Raw genomic sequence first — 19,702 nt, 5'->3', positions numbered from 1 at the left:
GCTGGAGCAGGAGTGGTAGCAGTTGGTCAGGGTGGTGTGGAGGCTGACTGTAAGCTGCTCAGGGAGCAGCTCCAAAGGCACTTCCAAAGGCACTGGGAGGCTCACTCATGTGAGACAGTTGCTTGGACATAAAAGGAATGTCTAAGAGCAGTAACTCTTTCCTGATTCACACTGATCACACTCCCTTTTCCAAGAAGACACCACTCTAAGGCAGCATCCTCATCTGCCTCCAGGTTTGAAGATGATGGGTAGTTGCATGTGCATTTCGAGTTTACTTCTAGAAGGACCCCTTCACATTAATTTCTGGGCTCCTGACTCAGGAAGCCCGCTGCCCCCTTCATAGTTGCAGGACTTGTAGCATTTGCCTAATGATTGAAATGGCCGTCTTGATGGGATCATTCTAGAGTCAAGAATGAAGCTCATGGCCTGTTGGAAGTCTTTCCATGACCTTGAGCTTTTCCTCACTCTCAAGAGAATCCAGCCACAAGACGATTCGACTGAGGAGACCTATCAATCACAAGACATTTGGGGAGAAAACTTGTCTTTATATCAGTGCCACATTAGCCCCAGCCTAAATCCATTTCTGCTTTATTGACTATGCCAAAGCCTTTGACTGTGTGGATCACAATAAACTGTGGAAAATTCTGAAAGAGATGGGAATACCAGACCACTTGACCTGCCTCTTGAGAAATCTGTATTCAGGTCAGGAAGCAACAGTTAGAACTGGACATGAACAACAGACTGGTTCCAAATAGGAAAAGGAGTATGTCAAAGCTGTATATTGTCATCCTGCTTATTTAACTTCTATGCAGAGTACATCATGAGAAACGCTGGGGTTGAAGAAGCACAAGCTGGAATCAAGATTGCCGGGAGAAATATCAATAAATTCAGATATGCAGATGACACCCACCACCCTTATGGCAGAAAGTGAAGAGGAACTAAAAAGCCTCTTGATGAAAGTGAAAGAAGAGAGTGAAAAAGTTGGCTTAAAGCTCAACATTCAGAAAACTAAGATCATGGCATCTGGTCCCATCACTTCATGGGAAATAGATGGGGAAACAGTGTCAGACTTTACTTTTTGGGGCTCCAGAATCACTGCAGATGGTGACTGCAGTCATGAAATTAAAAGACGCTTACTCCTTGGAAGGAAGCAGGGATATTACTTTGTCAACAAAGGTCTGTCTAGTCAAGGCTATGGTTTTTCCAGTGGTCATGTATGGATGTGAGAGATGGACTGTGAAGAAAGCTGAGCGCCAAAGAATTGATGCTTTTGAACTGTGGTGTTGGAGAAGACTCTTGAGAGTACCTTAGACTGCAAGGAGATCCAACCAGTCCATCCTAAAGAAGACCAGTCCTGGATGTTCATTGGAAGGACTGATGCTGAGGCTGAAACTCCAATACTTTGACCACCTCATGTGAAGAGTTGACTCATTGGAAAAGACCCTGACACTGGGAGGGATTGGGGGCAGGAGGAGAAGGGGATGACAGAAGATGGGATGGCTGGATGGCATCACTGACTCGATGCACATGAGTTTGGGTGAACCCCGGGAGTTGGTGATGGACAGGTAGGCCTGGTGTGCTGCGATTCATGGGGTTACGAAGAGTCGGACACGACTGAGCGACTGAACTGAACTGAACTGAAAGCTCAGTACAGGGTGAATTCTGGGTTTATTTACATTTTTTAAAGCTGAAAACCTCTTTTGCCACAATATCTTGCTACCAATTTGGTCATCTTGAGGATTAGAAGACACTACTCAATGTTATATCAACACAGAAATCCGATAACTTGACTTAAAACAAGGGTAGCTTTATTGAGTTGCTGCTCCTAAAGCATGTGTCACATATAAAGAGTAAGACACAAGGTGTGTGAACAGTTTTTACATTCTTGACCTTCCATTGTTGAAAGAAGCACTTCTTCAGCAGACCTGCCTCTTGCAAGTTACACACACAGCTCTAGAAACTGGCATTTCTCAGCTACACACAGAAGTGAAGACCCACCCACACATTTACCAGACTGATGGAGCAAATCAACCTAGTGCTAGGGGGTTGGTGGGAAGGCCACTAATTAACTCAACAGAAATGTACGATTACAATACAGAATAGTTCAAACATACTTTTTTCCTAAACTGAATCTGACCTACAGTAGAGATTTAAAGAAAAAAAAAATCCTCCACTACCACTGAAACAAACACTGAAATACTTAATAATTTATAGAACTAAAGTTAAGATGAACATTGTCCCAGAGTCAAGGCGGCTGAAATAGACTTAAACTGACTTGGTTTCATTCAAGAAGGTACTCTTCATAGAAAGATACACTCCACCTATTACTTAAATTTCAAAACTCCCCATTCAGAAAAGAACATTTTATGTAGGTTTTTCTTTGATCTGTTCAGGCATTTTAAACAGCTGCTTGATACTTCATGGAATTAGAAAGCTATGTATAATGCAGAAATCATTCCAGAACATATGTGCTTCCTTTTTTTCTTTTTACAATGAAGGTTATTTTTGAGAACAAAGATTCTGTTTTCAAACAAATGTGGTCATTAACTGTGGCGCGCCAGAAAACATATGGCATGTTTTGTTTCAGCAGAACTGTTCCTAAAGAAAGCAACTCGGTTCCCATGAGGGATCAAGTCATGTTCAATTCAGGAGGAAAGTCCCAAGGATCGGGAGCCAGGAGCTCTGCACAACCAGCCAGTTGAAGGCTCACAGGTAGCTCTGAGTGCTCGCGATTTCAACATGGGACCAGGAGTCAGAACCTTGGTTTATGTCACAACAGCAAAGAGCTTCTAAGAGTCATAAGTCACCTCTGTAAAGTCTCTTGGCCAGATCTGCAACTTCCCATGGGCCACTGAACAAAGCAGCCATTGCTCATCCTTCTCCTCCAGGGTTATGGAGCTCGGTGGAGACACAAAATTTCAGAAAGTCAGACCACCTTCCCACCAAAGATGACTATTTTACATTATATTTAATAGAACCAACATCTGGGCTCTCCCCTCCGTTTTTCTCTGCTTTTCTTCTTGACAGCAGATCCATAAAAAGTGAAAGAACCATGAAAACATCACCGTGGGAGACAGAAAAGACTAAGACAGCTCTGACCACACGACAAGTGTCTCGGCCTTGACTGACACAGGGGCAGCTAAGACTCCGGAGTGAGGGGCGCGCTGCCCCCGCGGCCGCTGCGGCACAACACTGCATTTGGACGGTTGAACAAGTGCAAAAAGAACACTGCTGAGTCTTGTTTGTGTAGCCTGGCCACCGCTGTGCAGCTCATGGTGTCGGAGGTGGTTTCGGAGACGGGCACGAACTCTCGCTGTCGAAGCTGGCGGCTCGGCCTTGCCACTGCAAAGAGGGGGAGAAAAACACTTAGCCAATGCCAAGGGAATGTACATCTCAACTTGCCAAACTCATCTGGCCCATGCACTGAATCCACTTTTCTCCAGCTTTTTGTAAGCTTTTGTGAATTTTGCTGTTAGCCATGCAAAACAAGGAAAACAGCTTTAGGGCAAGGGGATGAATTGGGAGATTGGGATGGACATATACACACTATTGATATTATGTATAAAATAGACAACTAATGAGAACCTATTGTATAGCTCAGGGAACCCTGCTCAGTGTTCTGTGGTGACCTAAATGTGAGGGAAATCCAAAAAAGAGGAGATTGTGTATATGTATAGCTGATTCACTTTTCTGTACAGCAGAAACTAATAAAACAATGTAAAGCTACCACACCTCAATAAAAATTAAAAAAAAAAAAAAGAAAACAGCTTTTGAGGTTCTGGTTTGGAAGACCTGATTTTTAAAAAAGACTTGCTGTAGAGATAATGAAAGCTTTCTTTAGCGTGTGGAGTGTATGTGTGTGTGTGTGTTAATGAGGTGCTATGACTGGACCATTTCTGAATGCTTCAGCCATTTTTCACACTGAAAATCAGATTTTGTTAGCAGCAGAAGAGGCCGTCTGCAGAGTGTGCCCTTACTGCCAAGAACCCGCAATCATGAATTATTAGCACTTTGTCTGGGAGCTGTTAGTACAGCTAAAACTCTGATCTTGCTTCAGCGCCGGCCTCTCCTCTTCAGTCTCTGCGCTTCCTGGGGGCTTTACATTCGACTTATGAAGAGGCAGGAGACAGGAGAAGATGGCAGCCCCCGCCCCTCTCGGGTACCCCCACCTTTTCCCCTCTTTCTCGCCTGTCCCACAGGCTGCCGCCCCTCAGGCCAGTTCTCACCCCTCTGAGAAGATGGTGGTATAATGAGGTGTAATGGAGGGAAGAGAGGACTGAGAGTGGATGACCCACACTTGGTCACTGAACACTTCTTTACACTTCAAAGCCAGGCAGAGCTGGAGCAATGCTTTCTGGGCAAGGATCTGACCCCGTGAATATTCTGGACCTGCTGTATAACCTCAAAGTGAGTCAATGTCCACTGCATACTCCATCCTCTCTGGGAGCAGAGGAAACACAGGACAAGGCTCCAGGGAGAGAAGTTAGGCAGGTGGGTGAGATGCCGCTTCTGTCTTTCTTTTCTTTCCAGCTGTACTATGTGGCATGCAAGATCTTAGTTCCCCAACTGGGGATCGAACCCGTGGCCCCTGCAGTGGGAGATCAGAGTCTTAAGCACTGGACCACCAGGGAAGTCCTGAGATGGCCTTTCTGAACCTGAAGCTCAGCCCCTTCTGCTTCTCTCGGGCTTTCTGGGTCTCCATGTGGAGTGACGGGACTGAGGAGAAGTGGATTATGCCTTTGCGCAGTGTGTAGGGGTGGAATGGGGAAGGAGAAGGTCCCGCCTCTAACCCCTACCTCACAACACAGCCTTTCTAGACAGAGTTGAGCCACTTAAGAATGAGACCATCCCAGTCAGCATCTCCTGTGGGAGCCCACAACACGGAGTTGAGACCCAGGCCTATTGATCACCTCCATGTTCCCAGATTGAAGGAAATCCTCTCTTTCAGTCCCCAGGCTCAGTCCTTCAATAGTCCCTTTGTACCCCTGGACAGGCCAACCTGCAGATCTTTACAGCTAGCCAAAAACGGCTGGTCTGGAGGTATTGACGACCACCATTACACGACCTGAGCCTGAGCTATCTTAGCATGCGGGACCCAGAAACCAGCTGGCAGATCGCCCTGGCTCTTTTGTTCTTGCAGACAAGAAAACAAAGATGCAGGGGAAGCCAACACAGCCAGTTAGGAGCAGAACTAGGATCTGAAATCAGGTCTACTAACTCCACACTCAGTGTTCCCTCCACTCCATCCTGCAGCCACCTTCCCACCGGAACACACCAGGAGAAGGAGACACATGATGGAATAAGACACCTAACCTCTTTGGGTCCACACCAGGTACTTACTCCTAACTCCAGGTGGCAGTCTCTCTGCTCCCAGCATCCACGTGAATGAAATCACAACCGAGGGTTTCCCTGGTGAAATATTTTAGATAAATAAATGCCTGTTTGTTGAGCCCACTGTGACTTCTGACTCAAGAGTTCTTAACCAGAAGGTGCCAAAAGACGGTTACCAATGCTTTCATTAAATAGCCCTTCATTTTAGAAGTTCTGCTTTTTTCTGTTACCACCTTTAACGTCACTTTTAACGTCGCTGAAAGGTACACTGCAATTACTGGCTTCTCCCCTGGGTAAGCATGCCACTTAAACCACCTGATGGATAGGCCAGTCCACAGGAGAAAAAACGAAATGGCCACATAGAGTATTTCTTTTTCCCTTTAGATAATAGCTCAAAGAGAAGTCACACAGAGCATAATTGTTTATCCAGAACAAACGAAGAAGGCACACTGGCTCCCCTGCCAGCCTCTGATTTTTCCTGTGAAGATAAACAGGGAGGAGACGGGGTTCACGAACAATGGGAAGGTGAATGATTCCTGGCAGGCTTATTGTGGCGGCTCTGAAATAGCAGAGAACTGGTCCCTAGCACACCAAGGAAGGTGATTAGTCCAGGGTGGCTGTGGTCCAGTGAGATCTTTTATTGTCTGAAATGGGTCAGGTTCCAACAGATAGGTCCCATCCCTGGCAGGCGGTTTGGATTTGTCCTTTCATAGTAAAACGCTTTGGAGAAGATGGCTGGCCAACCTGGGCTCTGTATGTGGTGACAGCGATGACACGCAGCATTGAGCAGGAGTGCTGAGAGGCGAGCGGCCACAGTCACCGCAGGGGGAAGGTTGTTCGCTGTGGCTTAATCAATTTTTATTCATGAAAAAAAAATCCCAGCAGGGAAAAATACCTTTTCAGTTAATTCGTTCCCTTGACCTGATTTTAAACCCCAAACAAGTAAGTATGGTGCCCTCTGTTCTCGTTAATAAAAAAGTAATGATCACAGAGCTTGAAACCCCTCTAAAAATGGTGTAATATAAATACAGTGTTTTCTAGATATGATGCCATTCATCTTCCTGAGAGTGGGAGAATAAGGTTTTGGTTTTTTTAAATGTATTATACAAACAGGAGAAACAAGTTCCAGGAGCCAGGTTCTTGCTCAATGTCCAGAACAGGACCAAAAAGGGGACAGGATGTAAACTCTAAGGATGACTGAGATGATAAATATTCAAGTACAATGCATCACATGAATACAAAAAAGGCTTACTTTATATTATCCTGGTGGGTTTTTAGATGCATCTTTATAAAGGGACTTCAACTGTGGGTGCTAAAAGCATAGGCACACATTTTTATAAATTTGTACTAAAGAAATCCTAAGTTGCCAAGATGAATGCCATTCTCAGCTTCTTCATACAGAGACATGATCAGCCTGAGCAAGAAACGGAAGGCTGGGGAGTTGGGGAGGGGCAGTCTCGGGAACCTGGTGCGCGAGGTCAATAAAAAAGTAAACCCAAAGGATATGAATCAATTTATTCTCTTTTCGTTTTCCATATACAGTTGCTTTCCCTTTGCTGTCTCATCAAATATTCATCTTCAAGGGCTTGGTTCTACTTTATCTTTCTTTTGTAGTCTGGACCAGGGAGTCAGAGTTCTCAAAGGAACAGGACGTGGAATCAATTATTTGTCTTAATTAGATTGTATTCATTATGGAAAACGATTCTGGGGCAGAGTCCCAGTCCCACTGTACTACCCTGCACCCCACTTCCAACTCCAGCCACCGCTGACCGGTTACCCCAGTTCGTGTGGACAGACTAACCCAGTAACAGCAATGAGTTATTGCATCTTCAAGGTTATTGCATCTTCAAGATGTGGGTTCCCTCTTTGCCCAGTCATTTTAGGTCAGAGTTTCTTAGAAAAGCTGAGATGGGAAAAGCTCACCCCTTCATTTTACCAACCAGGTAACTGAAGACCAGGTGGGGCAGTGAGGTGCCTGAGACCTCTCAGCTCCCGTTCCTTGCCCCTACCTCTCTGCCTTCCTGAGCATTTTAGTGTACCTATTCTATCATTAAATATCTCCTAAGGATTTTAAAGGGGGACAGTTGCCACGCCCCCTCCCTAGATTGAATAAGCACTGCAGTCAGTGAGGTGCTGGCTTCCCACTGGAGGCTCATGTGTGGGTGGAGGCTGATTGTGGGTACCTTACCCACACTTTGCAGAGAGGGCCTTCTGGCAAAGCAGGAGGGACCAAGAGCTGGGCTCCCTCAAGAAAGCTCCAGAGCTGTGGTAAAATCCAGGCAACCAGGAGATGTAAATGTGAAGTTTCATGCTGCTGGAGCACCAAAGAATTGATGCTTTTGAACTGTGGTGCTGGAGAAGACTCTTGAGAGTCCCTTGGACAGCAATGAGATCAAACCAGTCAATCCTAAGGGAAATCAACCCTGAATATTCATCAGAAGGACCGATGCTGAAGTGCCAATACTTTGGCCACCTGATGCAAAGAGTCAATTCATTGGGAAAGACCCTGATGCTGGGAAAGATTGAAGGCAGGAGGAGAAAGGGTGACAGAAGATGAGATGGTTGGATGGCATCACCGACTCAATGGACATGAACTTAGGCAAACTCTGAGAGATGGTGAGGGACAGGTAGGCCTGCAGTCCATGGGGCCAAAAAGAGTTGGACATGACTTGGCGAGTGAACAACAACAACAAATGCTGCTGGAAACTCGCTTGACCACCCTGAGCAGGGAAGGGAGCTGGTAGCTCCTCTGGGTTTTCTGCCTGCACCTTTTCTGTGTCACAGAACATGGGGAGGAGTTATTCTGTTTTTAAGGAGACTCTGTTTTTAAGCTGAGGGGCCATGTGGTTTATTTTTTTATTAGTAGATTTTCCAATTTTTATACAACTCCTGAGACTTCCTGGCTTGAAACCTATTGCTAATAAAATGAGTGAAGGATCACCTAGCTTTCTAGGCTATGGACTGGAGTCTGAAAGACTCAAAATGAGGTTTAAAACCTTCCTCAAAGTTTTAAACTCCTGCCTGTAGGCTTCGACCACCCCAACCCATGTCCCAACCCATTTAAGAAAAAACAGGCCAAGGGACCAGCGAGGCGATAAATGGCAGGATCTTAAACTGGTGGAGTTTGGTGGAGGTGGGGCAGATTGTAGGTGTCACTGGAAGGAACATTTTCTTTGCAGTTGCGAAAGAAATAACTAGCTCAGGACTATGCAGCAAGTGGAAAAGGGCCAGGCCTGGAGCCCGTTTCGGGACTTCCAGGCAGTGCTGTGTCCGTTACATCTCTGTTAGGACCTGGCTGGAAAGTGGGTCCTTGAAGCCACACTCTCTTCTCCAGCAGTGGGGAGAACCCACATTCAAGAGAGCGGAATCCTCTCTCTGGCCAGCTCCATCTATACTGTGAAAACCGCCGCAGGACGGCCTGGATAGAGCCTCAGGGAACTTACTGCTTGGATAGGGGTGGCATTTCCTGCCAGGTTCTGATCTCACCCTCTTGGGGCTCTCTTCGAAACGGCTGACTTGGCTCAGGGGCTCTGTGAAAGCATTCCTGGCCTGGCATGGTGAGCAGCTGGCCAGGCTTCCTCCAAGTTTTTATTTTCCATTTAGAACTCAGAGTCGCTTTCAATATAGTCCACATCAAAGCCTTCTTGTCAAGCAGGTTCCCACCATCTTCCTCCATTTCCTTCCTGCCTGTTACACCCTGGGAGAAAAGCGTGTGCCCCCCTGCACCCAGCCGCCTCCACCCCCACCAAGGACCCACAAAGGTGAGGTCTTGCAGCAGCCGACTGCCATTCTCTAGCCCGCGCTGCCATGCAGCAAACATGCCAAGGGCCAAGTGCGACCTCACCCACCTCTTTGAAGGATTTCTTTACCTCCACCAAGGAGTGCCAGTGTGCGATGGGCTTCCGTGGGTACGCCAGCATCTCGTTCCAGTGGTCCCTTCCCAGGCCTTCAGCGTTGATCCCCACACGACAGACTCCAATGATCTCGTTGTGACCCACTCTAAGGGAGAAACAGAGGGCCTGGCATCAGTGATCAGACATGCTCTCAGAAAGGGAGGTCCTGCAGTCTGGGTCTCAACCCTGCTGGTCTAATTCAGAGCACTGAGCTCTTTAAACAGATGCTTGGCAGGGCCTCAGGGTGCCAGCTGCAGTGAGACATTCCCCGGCCTCCTTGGATGGGCTTTGGACACAGACAGATAGGCAAAAACTTCTAACCTTGTTTGGAATCTCAGGAATGGTGGGCAGATGGCTTGACTTTGGGGAGTGGGAGTTTAAGTCTCTTCCTTTATCTGACTCAGCGAGTGCTTGAGGCATCAGCACTACTTGGAAATAAATCAACCTGCTCTGAGTACCGTTTCTCCACACCCAGCAGCTATGACTTGATTTATTCACTCAGCAAGAGCATCAATCATCACTCACATTTGTTCACCAAGCACCTACTATGCCTGAGAGCTTGTGCTAAAGATCCTGGATTGAGGCTTTACTGCATGGTTTCTTTTTTCCTCCTTCAAGCAAAAGTGACAACTGGAAAGAAGGAGGCACAGAGGCTGGAGTAGTTGGAGAATCTGTTTGGGCCAGCCTTGACAGGAGAGCAGGATTTGAAAAGTGGAAGAGAAAAAACTCATACTAGGTGAGTGAAGTCAAGTTGGATGGATACCCTGGGTCCAGATCTGGAAGGTCTTGAGAGTTCAGGAGAAAAGTTTAGACAACAGGAGCCACTGATGGTTCTTGAGAAGGGCAGGCCCAGGAACAAAGTGATCTTTTAGGAAGGTGTGGCTGGGTTGAGGCAGGGAGTGATGATGGCAGGGGTCAGTTTGGAGGCTGCACAGACATCCCCAAGTGGGAGTGGCAGCAGCAGTGGGAATGGAGAGGAGAAGGAGGGGTTCTCAAGGACAGATGCCAGAAGGAGGAACTTGGGAACAGTCAGGAGTGAATTCAGGGAAATTGATGGGTGGAGAAGCCCCTGATGGCAATGAGCCCTCTGGGAAGTGAAGCTTGAGCTTCTTTGGAAATCCACACTCTTTCTCAAACTCTTGTACCTCCCTGGGTGGAGCCAGATTTGAGGCCACTGACTGCCTGAGCCACATGAACAACAAGGTCCAAGGTCAAAGAGCCCTGTGCTGCATTGGGGTGGGAATGAGGGGCAGGCAATCATGGCCCCCTAGGACCTTACCTACCGATCATAATCCATAACGGAGATGAGCAGGCTGACTTGGTCCATGTTCTCTGGGGGAATGTCGAAGATGATGGCCTCGTTGTAGACAGGGTTGAGGGTGTTCTTCTTTATGGTGGTTTTCTTTTTCTTCAGTCTCCGCCCGTCACAGAGCAGGGACACTTTGACATATGGATCTGTGCCCATGGGGCAGCGGGAAGGGAAGGGAGCGTGTTAAGCAGATGTCCTCAAGCACCATGTGTGGCAGAGGGATGGGAGCCCCAGACCTACTGTTGTTCTCAGATGGTATCAGTGGGATGTTAAAATAATTAAACCACCTTGTATTTATGTCACACACCTGTCTCTGTGGATGCTCTGTGCTTCATAAACACAGAGTCTTTAGCGACCTCAGGCTTTCTAGGAGAGTGTTTAATGGACTTTCGCTAATGGGGAAGCTGGCCCCAAATCAGACAGGAAACCTGCCCATGAGTATACAGTTCATGACCCTAAATCTCAGCTCCATGGTGGCTGGCTGGCTCCAAAGCGTGCTGAAGCTGAACAAAGGCACTCTCCTCCTTTTACCTACTTGGAGGCTTTTCTCTAAGGGGTTCTTGTCAGCATTAGTAACCAGAGGATAAAGTGGGTAAAAATAGAATTGATGACACCCAAGGAGTAGCCACAAGTCAGAATAAATGAACAGCAACAGTCACGATGCTTGTGGGGTCCTCCCAAGCTGACAACAGGATTATGGGTCTCATTGTTCCTTCGAGCTCATTTCTCCCGGGCGTCAGGGAGGAGAGGAGTGAGCCTGCTCTTGGCCTCCCTGGGAGCGGTTTCCTGCCCACTCTTGGCAGAGGAGGAGGAGGGGGCCGTGGCTGGGGGGCTGAGTGCCTCAGCCGTCTGGGACTCGGGGTGGCCAGCTGCCATTTCCTTTCTCACTGTGATCTTGAAATCTCTCCAGCCCTCAAAGAGATGTCTTTTTACTGACCTCCCATGCACCTCCCATCCTGGTCTCTTCTTTAGTTTTCTGAATGGGTATTTCACAGTCAGCTTCCTACCCTGAAATTTTCTACTCATCCAAGTGAAGCGACACCTATTGTATCTCACCGTGCAGGTGTCTCGGTCACCATCATAATTGTTATTTATGCTGCACAGCTCAGGCGGGCAGCTCACAGGTAATAACAGCTTCTGAGACACTGATGTGCTGAGACGCCTTCTTGCCCAGGAGCCAGGGCTCATGCGACTCCGTCAGGAGATGCAGGCCCAGCAGCCTGCTCCCTGGCTCCTCACTCACAAGCAGGTGACTCTAACTCCTGGGCACCCAAGTACCCAGGACGACCTTATGCTCCCTGGGGAATCGTTCAGGTGGTGGAAGAGGTGCACAGCTTTGGGGAAGCTACAGAGAACCTCGACACCTGATCAGAAACTCAAGGCTTAAAGGCAGTTCCACAGTCGCCCAGGTGCGCCGCCGACTAACCACTAATGACGACGGCAGCTGTGCCTTAGCCACGGGGGTGCTTGTTTATGGGGGACCTGGGGAGGTCACCCTGCTGGGTCTCATAACCCATTGGCAGGGTTCTCTCAGGAGGATGCTCAGTAAAAAGGGAGGAGGAGTTCCTAGAACGGCCGTGAGATCGTGTCCTCAGGCTCTGTTCTCTATGGACATGCCCTGGACAGCGCTCAGGTCCAAGCAGACAAGCGGGAAAGTTACTTCCAAGACAGGTTGTTGACATGGCAACCTCTACGCTCCTCAAGTGTGAACGTTGCCTTGGAGAGTGTCTTCAGGCTCGAGGCTGCCAAGGGCCACTCATCCCCTCCCAAGCCTATGTCCATACACTCCCACAGCAGAGCAAATGCCCACGTGGCCAGACTTAGAAATGTGTGACAGAGCCCTCTGCCCCTGCTGCTGCCAAGTCACTTCAGTTGTGTCCTATTCTTGCGACCCCAGTGGACTGTAGTCTGCCAGGCTCCTCTGTCCGTGGGATTCTCCAGGCAAGAATACTGGAGTGGGTCGCCATTTCCTTCTCCAGGGGAATCTTACCGACCCAGAGATTGAATCCTGTCCCCTGGCTGCTGCTGCTGCTAAGTTGCTTCAGTCGTGTCCAACTCTGTGCGACCCCATAGATGGCAGCCCACCAGGGCCCCCGTCCCTGGAATTCTCCAGGCAAGAATACTGGAGTGGGTTGCCATTGCCTTCTCCACTGTCCCCAGGGCCACTAGGCAAATGCCTGATGACTACCTGGGAGATTCTCAGCTTCCTTCCCCATCTCTATTCACTCCTATGAGGCATATCTAATTTATGAAATTCCGTGTGTATATCCTTTGAAGGACCACATAATCTCAGTTTCGTCCAAGAGGCTAAACAGAGATAGGACTGTTCCCTGGGTGGTTTGCGCTGGGGCAGAAGCCTGAGCTTCTAGTGGAATGCTGGCTCCAAACGACCTTGAGGTCCTTTCCTCTCCAGTAACCCGGGATGCAGCTGAGGGAGGGGCACAAAGCCCAGCGTTTGTTTCAGCCTCCTTGTCATGAGGGCCATCATAATCCAGCAATTGGTATATGCCAGGCGTTGTGCTGAGAGATTTATGTATATCATGTCATTTAAATGTCAATCCTATAAAATGTTTATGATTATCCCCCTTTTATAGATAGAGAATTTGAGATTTGAGAGATCAAGAAACTTGCCTAAGATTTCAATTTAGGTCTGACTCCAAAGTTTACATTTGTAACCACTAGACTCAAAGTAGTGCAGACTAGATGTGGCAGAGATAGGTGGGTGTACTCACTCACCATCCTTTTGGGGGATACTGATACTTATGATTATTTTGTATTGTTTTTTATGGTCATGGTTCCAGTGGATAGGCTTAGGGAATTGATTCATGACTAGTTTAGATCAAGGAGAACAGAAAGATCCTTGGTTTTAGAGGTTTTAGAAGTTTTAGAGGTCAATGTCATATAAATCAAGAACAGGCAATTAATGAGCTTCATGCACCCCTGAGTTTAGACCAACAGCAAAGCAAATCTGGGTTGAAGGCAAACTCACACTTATCCTCCAAAACAGGAGATCGAGTTTGAGAGACCCCTGGTATGAGTGTCCCAGGTGCATCACCCTTTGACAAAGTTACCCATTCAATCATCATTCAATACATACTTATTTAACATTTATTATGTTCCATGAACTGTCCCAGACACTTGCTTACATCAATGAACAAGATGGAAATTCCTAGCAAAAAGAGGACCCTTGAATCTTCAGAATCAAGCTGAGATGTAATACCAGATTCCAAATGAAAACAAACAAAATACCCAATTCCAAACCCAGGTAGAAAAGAGAGGCAATCGTGAGAGAGAGGTTGGAACTTAGCATGAGAAAAATCTCTCACCCCCAACCCTCTGGTGTGCAACAACCCACACGATTATCTTGGTGGCTTCGCCGTTAGCACTCTCTCTCTAGCACATCAATTTAATTAAACCAGAGAAGATAGTGTGGGGACTTGGGCAGCAAAATCCTATTTCCTTCAGCAGTTTTGAGAGGCCTCAGTGAATTTCTGTCCCTGCACATACTTATTTTGTTATTAGAATGAAATCTACATTGGCTGCATTTTTGGAGGAAGCCAGCTTGCTGATGCCTAAGAGCCTTGTACATGTTGGAAGAGGTTCTTTAAGCTCCCCACCACGTTCTGATGTGTGGTGATAGCTTCTGTGGAAGGAAAAGCATCAGGGCAGGCGTTTTCAGGGGCAGCTTTCAGCCTGGAAGGCGTGGGTGATGCACAGAGACGTGGCGGGGGGCAGTAGGGGGGAGGTCTGGGAGCAGAGGCATTCAAAGCTGCCACAAATACACCTGACTTTAGCGTTTCTTGGCCACCCTTCCCTGAAATTTCATTTTCCAAAGCCTAGTATCGTGTCTTCTTCCAACTGCACCAGGTTGGGTCTGGGCCCAGATGTGTTCATCTGGATCATCACCTCTTTGCAGCAAGTGTGATTATACTAAGGAAATAAGGAATGAAAGGGAAAATCTTCTATATACTCCCAGCCAAGTTCAGAGGCACCTCTGGAGTGGATTTATGTTTGTAATCAGAATCTGGAGAAGAGCCTCTTAGGAGGGAGTTTTAGGGAAACAAACCAAGCATTTGCTACTTTGAGTGCAGCCCAGGCTATTCTACCTGCCTGCTTCTTGGAATGCTCCACCCTCTTCCACTTCTTGGGCAAATTTGAGTCAACTCAGGGCAGAAGGTTCCTGAGACTCTGCTGTTATATTACAACCCAAAACCCTGCACAATGACAACAACTTGCGGAATCATGGGAAAGGATCAAACCTCTGACCTTGTGTCCAGCCTGCAGGCTCTGAGGCTGCCTCCAAACAAGCATTTCCTCAGTTGCTAGAACAGCACTTGTCTCTCCTGTGGTACCTAGCGGCTCTCCTGGTGCTGAGACGGAGGCCCAGAGCCCTGCAGGAAAACCTCAAATACAAATGCACTTTGCTTTTCAGTGACTCTGTTCCTCTGACTCACTATAGGGCTGCTGCAGGGCTTCGTGGTTCAACAAACACTCAGACACTCAAACTTGACATAACCCTTGGAAGTCCTGAGGCCTCACAACAACTAGAAAGATTTTTCCTTCTGATTTTTTCCTCCTATTTATTTGCTTCTTATCCTCTCCATCCTCCAAGAGAAAGAATGATTGTAACAGCTAATATCTACTGACTGCTCAGTTGCAGAGTTGGACACGACTGAGTGACTGAACAACAGCTGACTGCCTGTTAGGTGTCTGGCTCATTTCTAAGCATTTACATGAATTAACTTGTTTATCCTTAAAGCAACCTGTGTAAGGTTTTCTGTCCTGTTCAGATCAGGAAACCAAAACATTACACAGCAAGGAAACAGTAGGACTGGTACTCAAAGCCGGGTCATTTGCCTGCAGGGCTGTGCTCCAATCGAAGAATACTGGCAATTCCTCCCCCTTCTCTCTGAACATCTCTCCACATCCTAAAGTCGGGACCGTGGGGAGGCCACGTGGCAAGCACCTGGGTAGGAGAGGTACCTGAGTAGCCTGTGATGTCCATTGCCTTGAGGTTCCGGCATTTGATCACGGTGAGGGTGAGCCTGCCTGCTGTGGGCAGGTAGCAGAGGGAGAACATGATCTCGCCCAAATCCACACTTTCCTGCAAAGAAGCAGACAGGAGGGCAGGTGAGGGTCACACAGCTCCTGTCCAGCCGCAGGGCCACTCCGGAGCCCCGGAGAAGCTCTCTGAGGCAGAGTGCTGTAAGGTCGGATGGTCTGGCCTCTGTCCTGGGAGTAACTGGGTATAAAAGGCAGTGATAACGACATTGACTCTTCAGCAGACACTGTCCTCTTCCTTTCCTTCTCAGCTCTGATCAGACTCTGGTCCTGGTCCTCTCCCTCCTGCTTTGGCCTCACCTGCCCTACCTCTGCCTTTTGGCTGCAGCCCCTCCAGGCCACCAAGCCCTTGGGGGCCCAACCCTATTTTCCAGTTTTCCTTTCTCGGTCAAGTGAGCCCTTGACTCCCCACCCCGCCGGCCTGTGGTCATGACAGTATCCTGTACAAGACGCACTCTGGCCAGCAGGGGTCCCCTCTCCCAGCATATCTGATTCTAGCTCTCGGCTCAGTCATTGGTCACGAGGCTCTCTGCCTTGGATGCTTCTTTGTGTGCTAAGTCGCTTCAGCTGTGTCCGGCTCTTTGTGACCCCATGGACTATAGCCCTCCAGGCTCCTCTGTCCATGGAATTCTCTAGGCAAGAATACTGGGGTGGGTTGCCATGCCCTCCTGCACGGGATCTTCCCGACCCAGGGATTGAACCCTCCTCTCTTGAGTCTCCTGCATTGGCAGACAGGTTCTTTATTGCTAGGGCCACCTGGGAAGCCCTGGCAGCTTCCTTGCCTCTCCTGAAACACACCTAGCACTCCAACTTCCAGGCTCGTGCGTGGAAGCACAAGCAATCAGGACCTGCTCAGGACATGGTACTGACCAAGAAGACACACACTTGCCATTCCATGTTTGTGCCAGGTCTTGGATCCACCCTGTCCTTATGTGTGGTCACGCTTCAGCTATGAACCCAGCCTGGAGCATATACCCTGCTGCCCCTTCTGACCCCAGAAGCATCATGACCAGGGATCCCAGGAAGTTTCTGAGCAACAGGGAATCAAAGATGGTAAGCATGTCCGACTGTTGAGTTAAACAGCACTCTGCTGGACTGCCTCCTCTTCGTGTTCCCCAGCTGACAGAGGAGGGTGCTATCACCGCAAAATCTCTCTCTCAGGCTCTGAGGCTGACGTGGGGCTCTAGGACGTAGAGATGTTTCCTCCCCTAAAGCCCCCAGATCCAGGGTGGAAGAGGAAGAGGTCAGGGTTTGGGCTGGCTCTGATTTCAGGCTGGCTGGGGAGGCCTCCTGGAGGAGGCGACTTCAGAGAAACAGAGCAGTCAAGGATCACACCAAGGTTTTTGTCTCTTCTCCTCACAAAGAACCACCCTCTTCTGGGGACTCTGAGAGGCTCCTGACACTTGGCGCCTCCTGCAGAATAACTCCCCCATCCCTTCCAGAATACGTGGTCCCAACGCTCTCCTCTAGGTGGCACTACACCCACCCTTTCCCTAGCCCAAGATTTGTCCTTTTTCAACCCACTCCCAAATCAAGTCCCAGGAGTAGCAGGTGAATCCACCCAGCTCCCTGGAAAAGAAGGGGGTGGGGGTATTGTGGGTGGGGGTGAGGGGTGGAAGGGGGGTGTCTGGCTGGGGCAGAGCTGGACGCACTGCCAGAGAGAGAGCTACCCCCTCCCCCTCACACACCCCCTAGTACATGGAGCCGAGACCAAAACCCATGAACCGTGCCCTGTGAAGCTCTTCTGTGACGGGCATTTCCACCTTTGAGGCTCACAGTGACCGTGCAAGGCAGGGGGTATTGTCATTATCCCCTCCATCTCACAGACAAGAACTCAGAGGTTAAACTCAGGTGTAACGTCCTGGCCAGGCCTGTGCAGCTGGTGGGAGGCACAGCTGGACTCCGACCCTCAGGATAGCAGCCCACCTAGGGAACATCTCAAGGTGACCCTGGCTCCTCTAGACCTTAGGCTACAACTTCACCTGTTCTTGCCATTCGGATTTACTGAGACCCTGCTAGACGCTCCATGTTCTGTGGAGAGTGTGCTGTCTCCCTCAGCATGCATGAAGCCTAGAGGGGTGTAACCAGTTAAAAGAAGGCGCCAAGAGGATTTTCTTGGTGGTTCAGTGGCTGAGACTCTGTGCTCCCAATGCAGGGGACCTGGGTTTGATCCCTGGTTGGGAAACTAGATCCCACATGCTGCCACTAAAGATCCCAAATGGCAGAACTAAGACCTGGTGCAGAGGAAGGGAGGGAGGGAGGGAGAGGGAAAAGGAGGAGGGAGAGAAGGGAGGAGGGAGAGAGGAAAGGAGAAAGGAGAGAAGGGAGAGAGGGAGGAAAGAAGGAGCCAGGATCTCCATCTCACTCAGGTGCATCTCCTGTCTCCCTCCGGAGTCCCCTAGTCCAGGGAGAGAGAAACAGGAAGCGGCTCATGGCAAGTGGCACAGGGGAGCGTGACTGTCCCCTCGGGCAGCAGGGGTCAGGTCAGCAGTGCACCTGGCTAAATGTTCCATCTCTAGAGGAGGCACCGAGCTACAAGGAGGCCCCCAGCTCCCTTGATTTCCTTATAACCCTCCAAGGTCCAATCCTGCCCAGTGTTTAAGAAACCCGTTCAGCCTCAACAACAGCAAGAAGAACCAAGGTCACTGCATGCGTACCACGTGCCAAGTCCTTTGCTAAATTAACTCCATGAGTCTCACCACAGCCCTGTGGGATGGGTGACCTTAGTACCCCCACTGCATGCAGGAGGAAATGACTGGTGAAGTTAAGCGACTTGCCGAGGTCCAATGAGTGCTCTGGGGCCAGACTTTTATAGGCCAGGGCTGAATGCTCTCGGTAGCGCCCCCTGTGTGGCTTCCAGAATCAAGACCCATCCTCCTAGCTTGCATGCCGGACACTTAACGATTAGTCCTGTCCTACCACTCACCTGATTATTTTTCTGTATCCCTCCTTGCCAACCCTGTTCCAACCGGCTGGTGTATCTTTGGTCCGCTTAGCCAACATGCCTCCTCCTCTTGTCTTTGTTTGGATGACAATCCCATGCATCTTGGAGGGCCCAGGGCCACGCCCCTCACAGGGACCCTCGCTCAGGGTCCAGCCCATACTGAGTATGTGTCCCTGCTGCACTTTCTGCCCCTGAAGTGCTCACAGGGGTGAACAAGTCCCTGCTTTGCTACAGCCAAGCCCTCCTATAGCGTCCAGGGACTAAAGGCCCCTTTGAGACAGGGCCTTTGCTTTACACCTACTGTGCTTCAGAGATGCTTGATAGCCCAAGAGGAGCTACACAGACGGTTACACTTTAGGCAGAAGAACCCTCGAAAGGAATGGTACTCCATATCAATGTTACCATCAAGTTAGGGCCCTGGTAAGCAATCTGGAAGTTCCCAGGGTTCCTGTGAGCATGTGCTCAGTCATGTCTGGCTCTTTCCTGTGAGAGGAGTGAGCACGAGGCTGCTGTCACATTTTCCCACTCAGCCACCTGACAGATGCAGAGTGAAGCCTTCAAAGGCAGTCTTTCTGCAGGAGTCTAAGCTGGTTTGTTTGTGAGCTTGGGAGACTTGCCTGGGGCTGTGGGAGAGCCCTCAGGGTGAGCGGAATCCCCTGAGGCTCTCTAGGCCGCCCTCAGAGATGGCTCCCTGCAGGGACAGCGCAGAGTCAGCGAGCCCCTCCTTCCTCAGGAGAGCCACCAGCTGGGGGCACACGAGGTGCTGAGTCTGAAGCCAGATTTGGAACTCCCCAGCCCCCTCCTGGTTCCTGCACCCAACAGTGAGCTCCACCCTCCATCCCTGGGCCCCAGCAGGCAAAAGCAGTGGGTCAAGAGTCCCCTATGACTTGGGGGCAGAGAGGAAACTGGTGCCAAGTGGCCTGAAGTCCCATCTTGGACCTTCTGCTGTGGGTGATTGGGCCTGATGGCAAAACAGCTACTCTTGGCTCAGTGGGTCAAGGCAAATATTAATTCCTCTGTACATGTAGACAGTGGTGGGTGATCAATCGCTTCAGTCATGTCCAACTCTTGTGACTCCATGGACTGTAGCCTGCCAGGCTCCTCTGTCCATGGGGATTCTCCACGCAAGAACACTGGAGTGGGTTGCCATGCCCTTCTCCAGGC

General features: G+C 49.3%; 1 protein-coding gene across 3 annotated transcripts in view; it reads right to left on the bottom strand.

Annotated features, from left to right (window-relative positions):
• Positions 1 to 1,856: 1,856 nt before the first annotated feature.
• Positions 1,857 to 19,702, bottom strand: part of SYT6 (synaptotagmin 6) — a 65,731-nt gene continuing 47,885 nt past the window's right edge. Inside the window, exons 4-7 of one of the 3 annotated variants that reach the window (XM_065927234.1) lie at positions 15,517 to 15,637; positions 10,508 to 10,679; positions 9,180 to 9,330; positions 1,857 to 3,342 (exon numbers count right to left, since the gene is read on the bottom strand). In XM_065927234.1, coding sequence (XP_065783306.1) covers positions 3,271 to 3,342; positions 9,180 to 9,330; positions 10,508 to 10,679; positions 15,517 to 15,637 — 516 coding nt within the window. In that variant the 3' untranslated portion in view covers positions 1,857 to 3,270. Of the gene's footprint in view, positions 3,343 to 5,377; positions 5,410 to 9,179; positions 9,331 to 10,507; positions 10,680 to 15,516; positions 15,638 to 19,702 lie in introns of those variants that run through there. The other 2 variants (XM_065927243.1, XM_065927238.1) reach the window with 2 other exon arrangements.

Source organism: Muntiacus reevesi, chromosome 1, assembly GCF_963930625.1.
Source record: "Muntiacus reevesi chromosome 1, mMunRee1.1, whole genome shotgun sequence".
Taxonomy (NCBI): Eukaryota; Metazoa; Chordata; class Mammalia; order Artiodactyla; family Cervidae; genus Muntiacus; species Muntiacus reevesi.
Note: the sequence above shows the minus strand (reverse complement) of the source record. Positions and strands in the feature narration are given on the sequence as shown.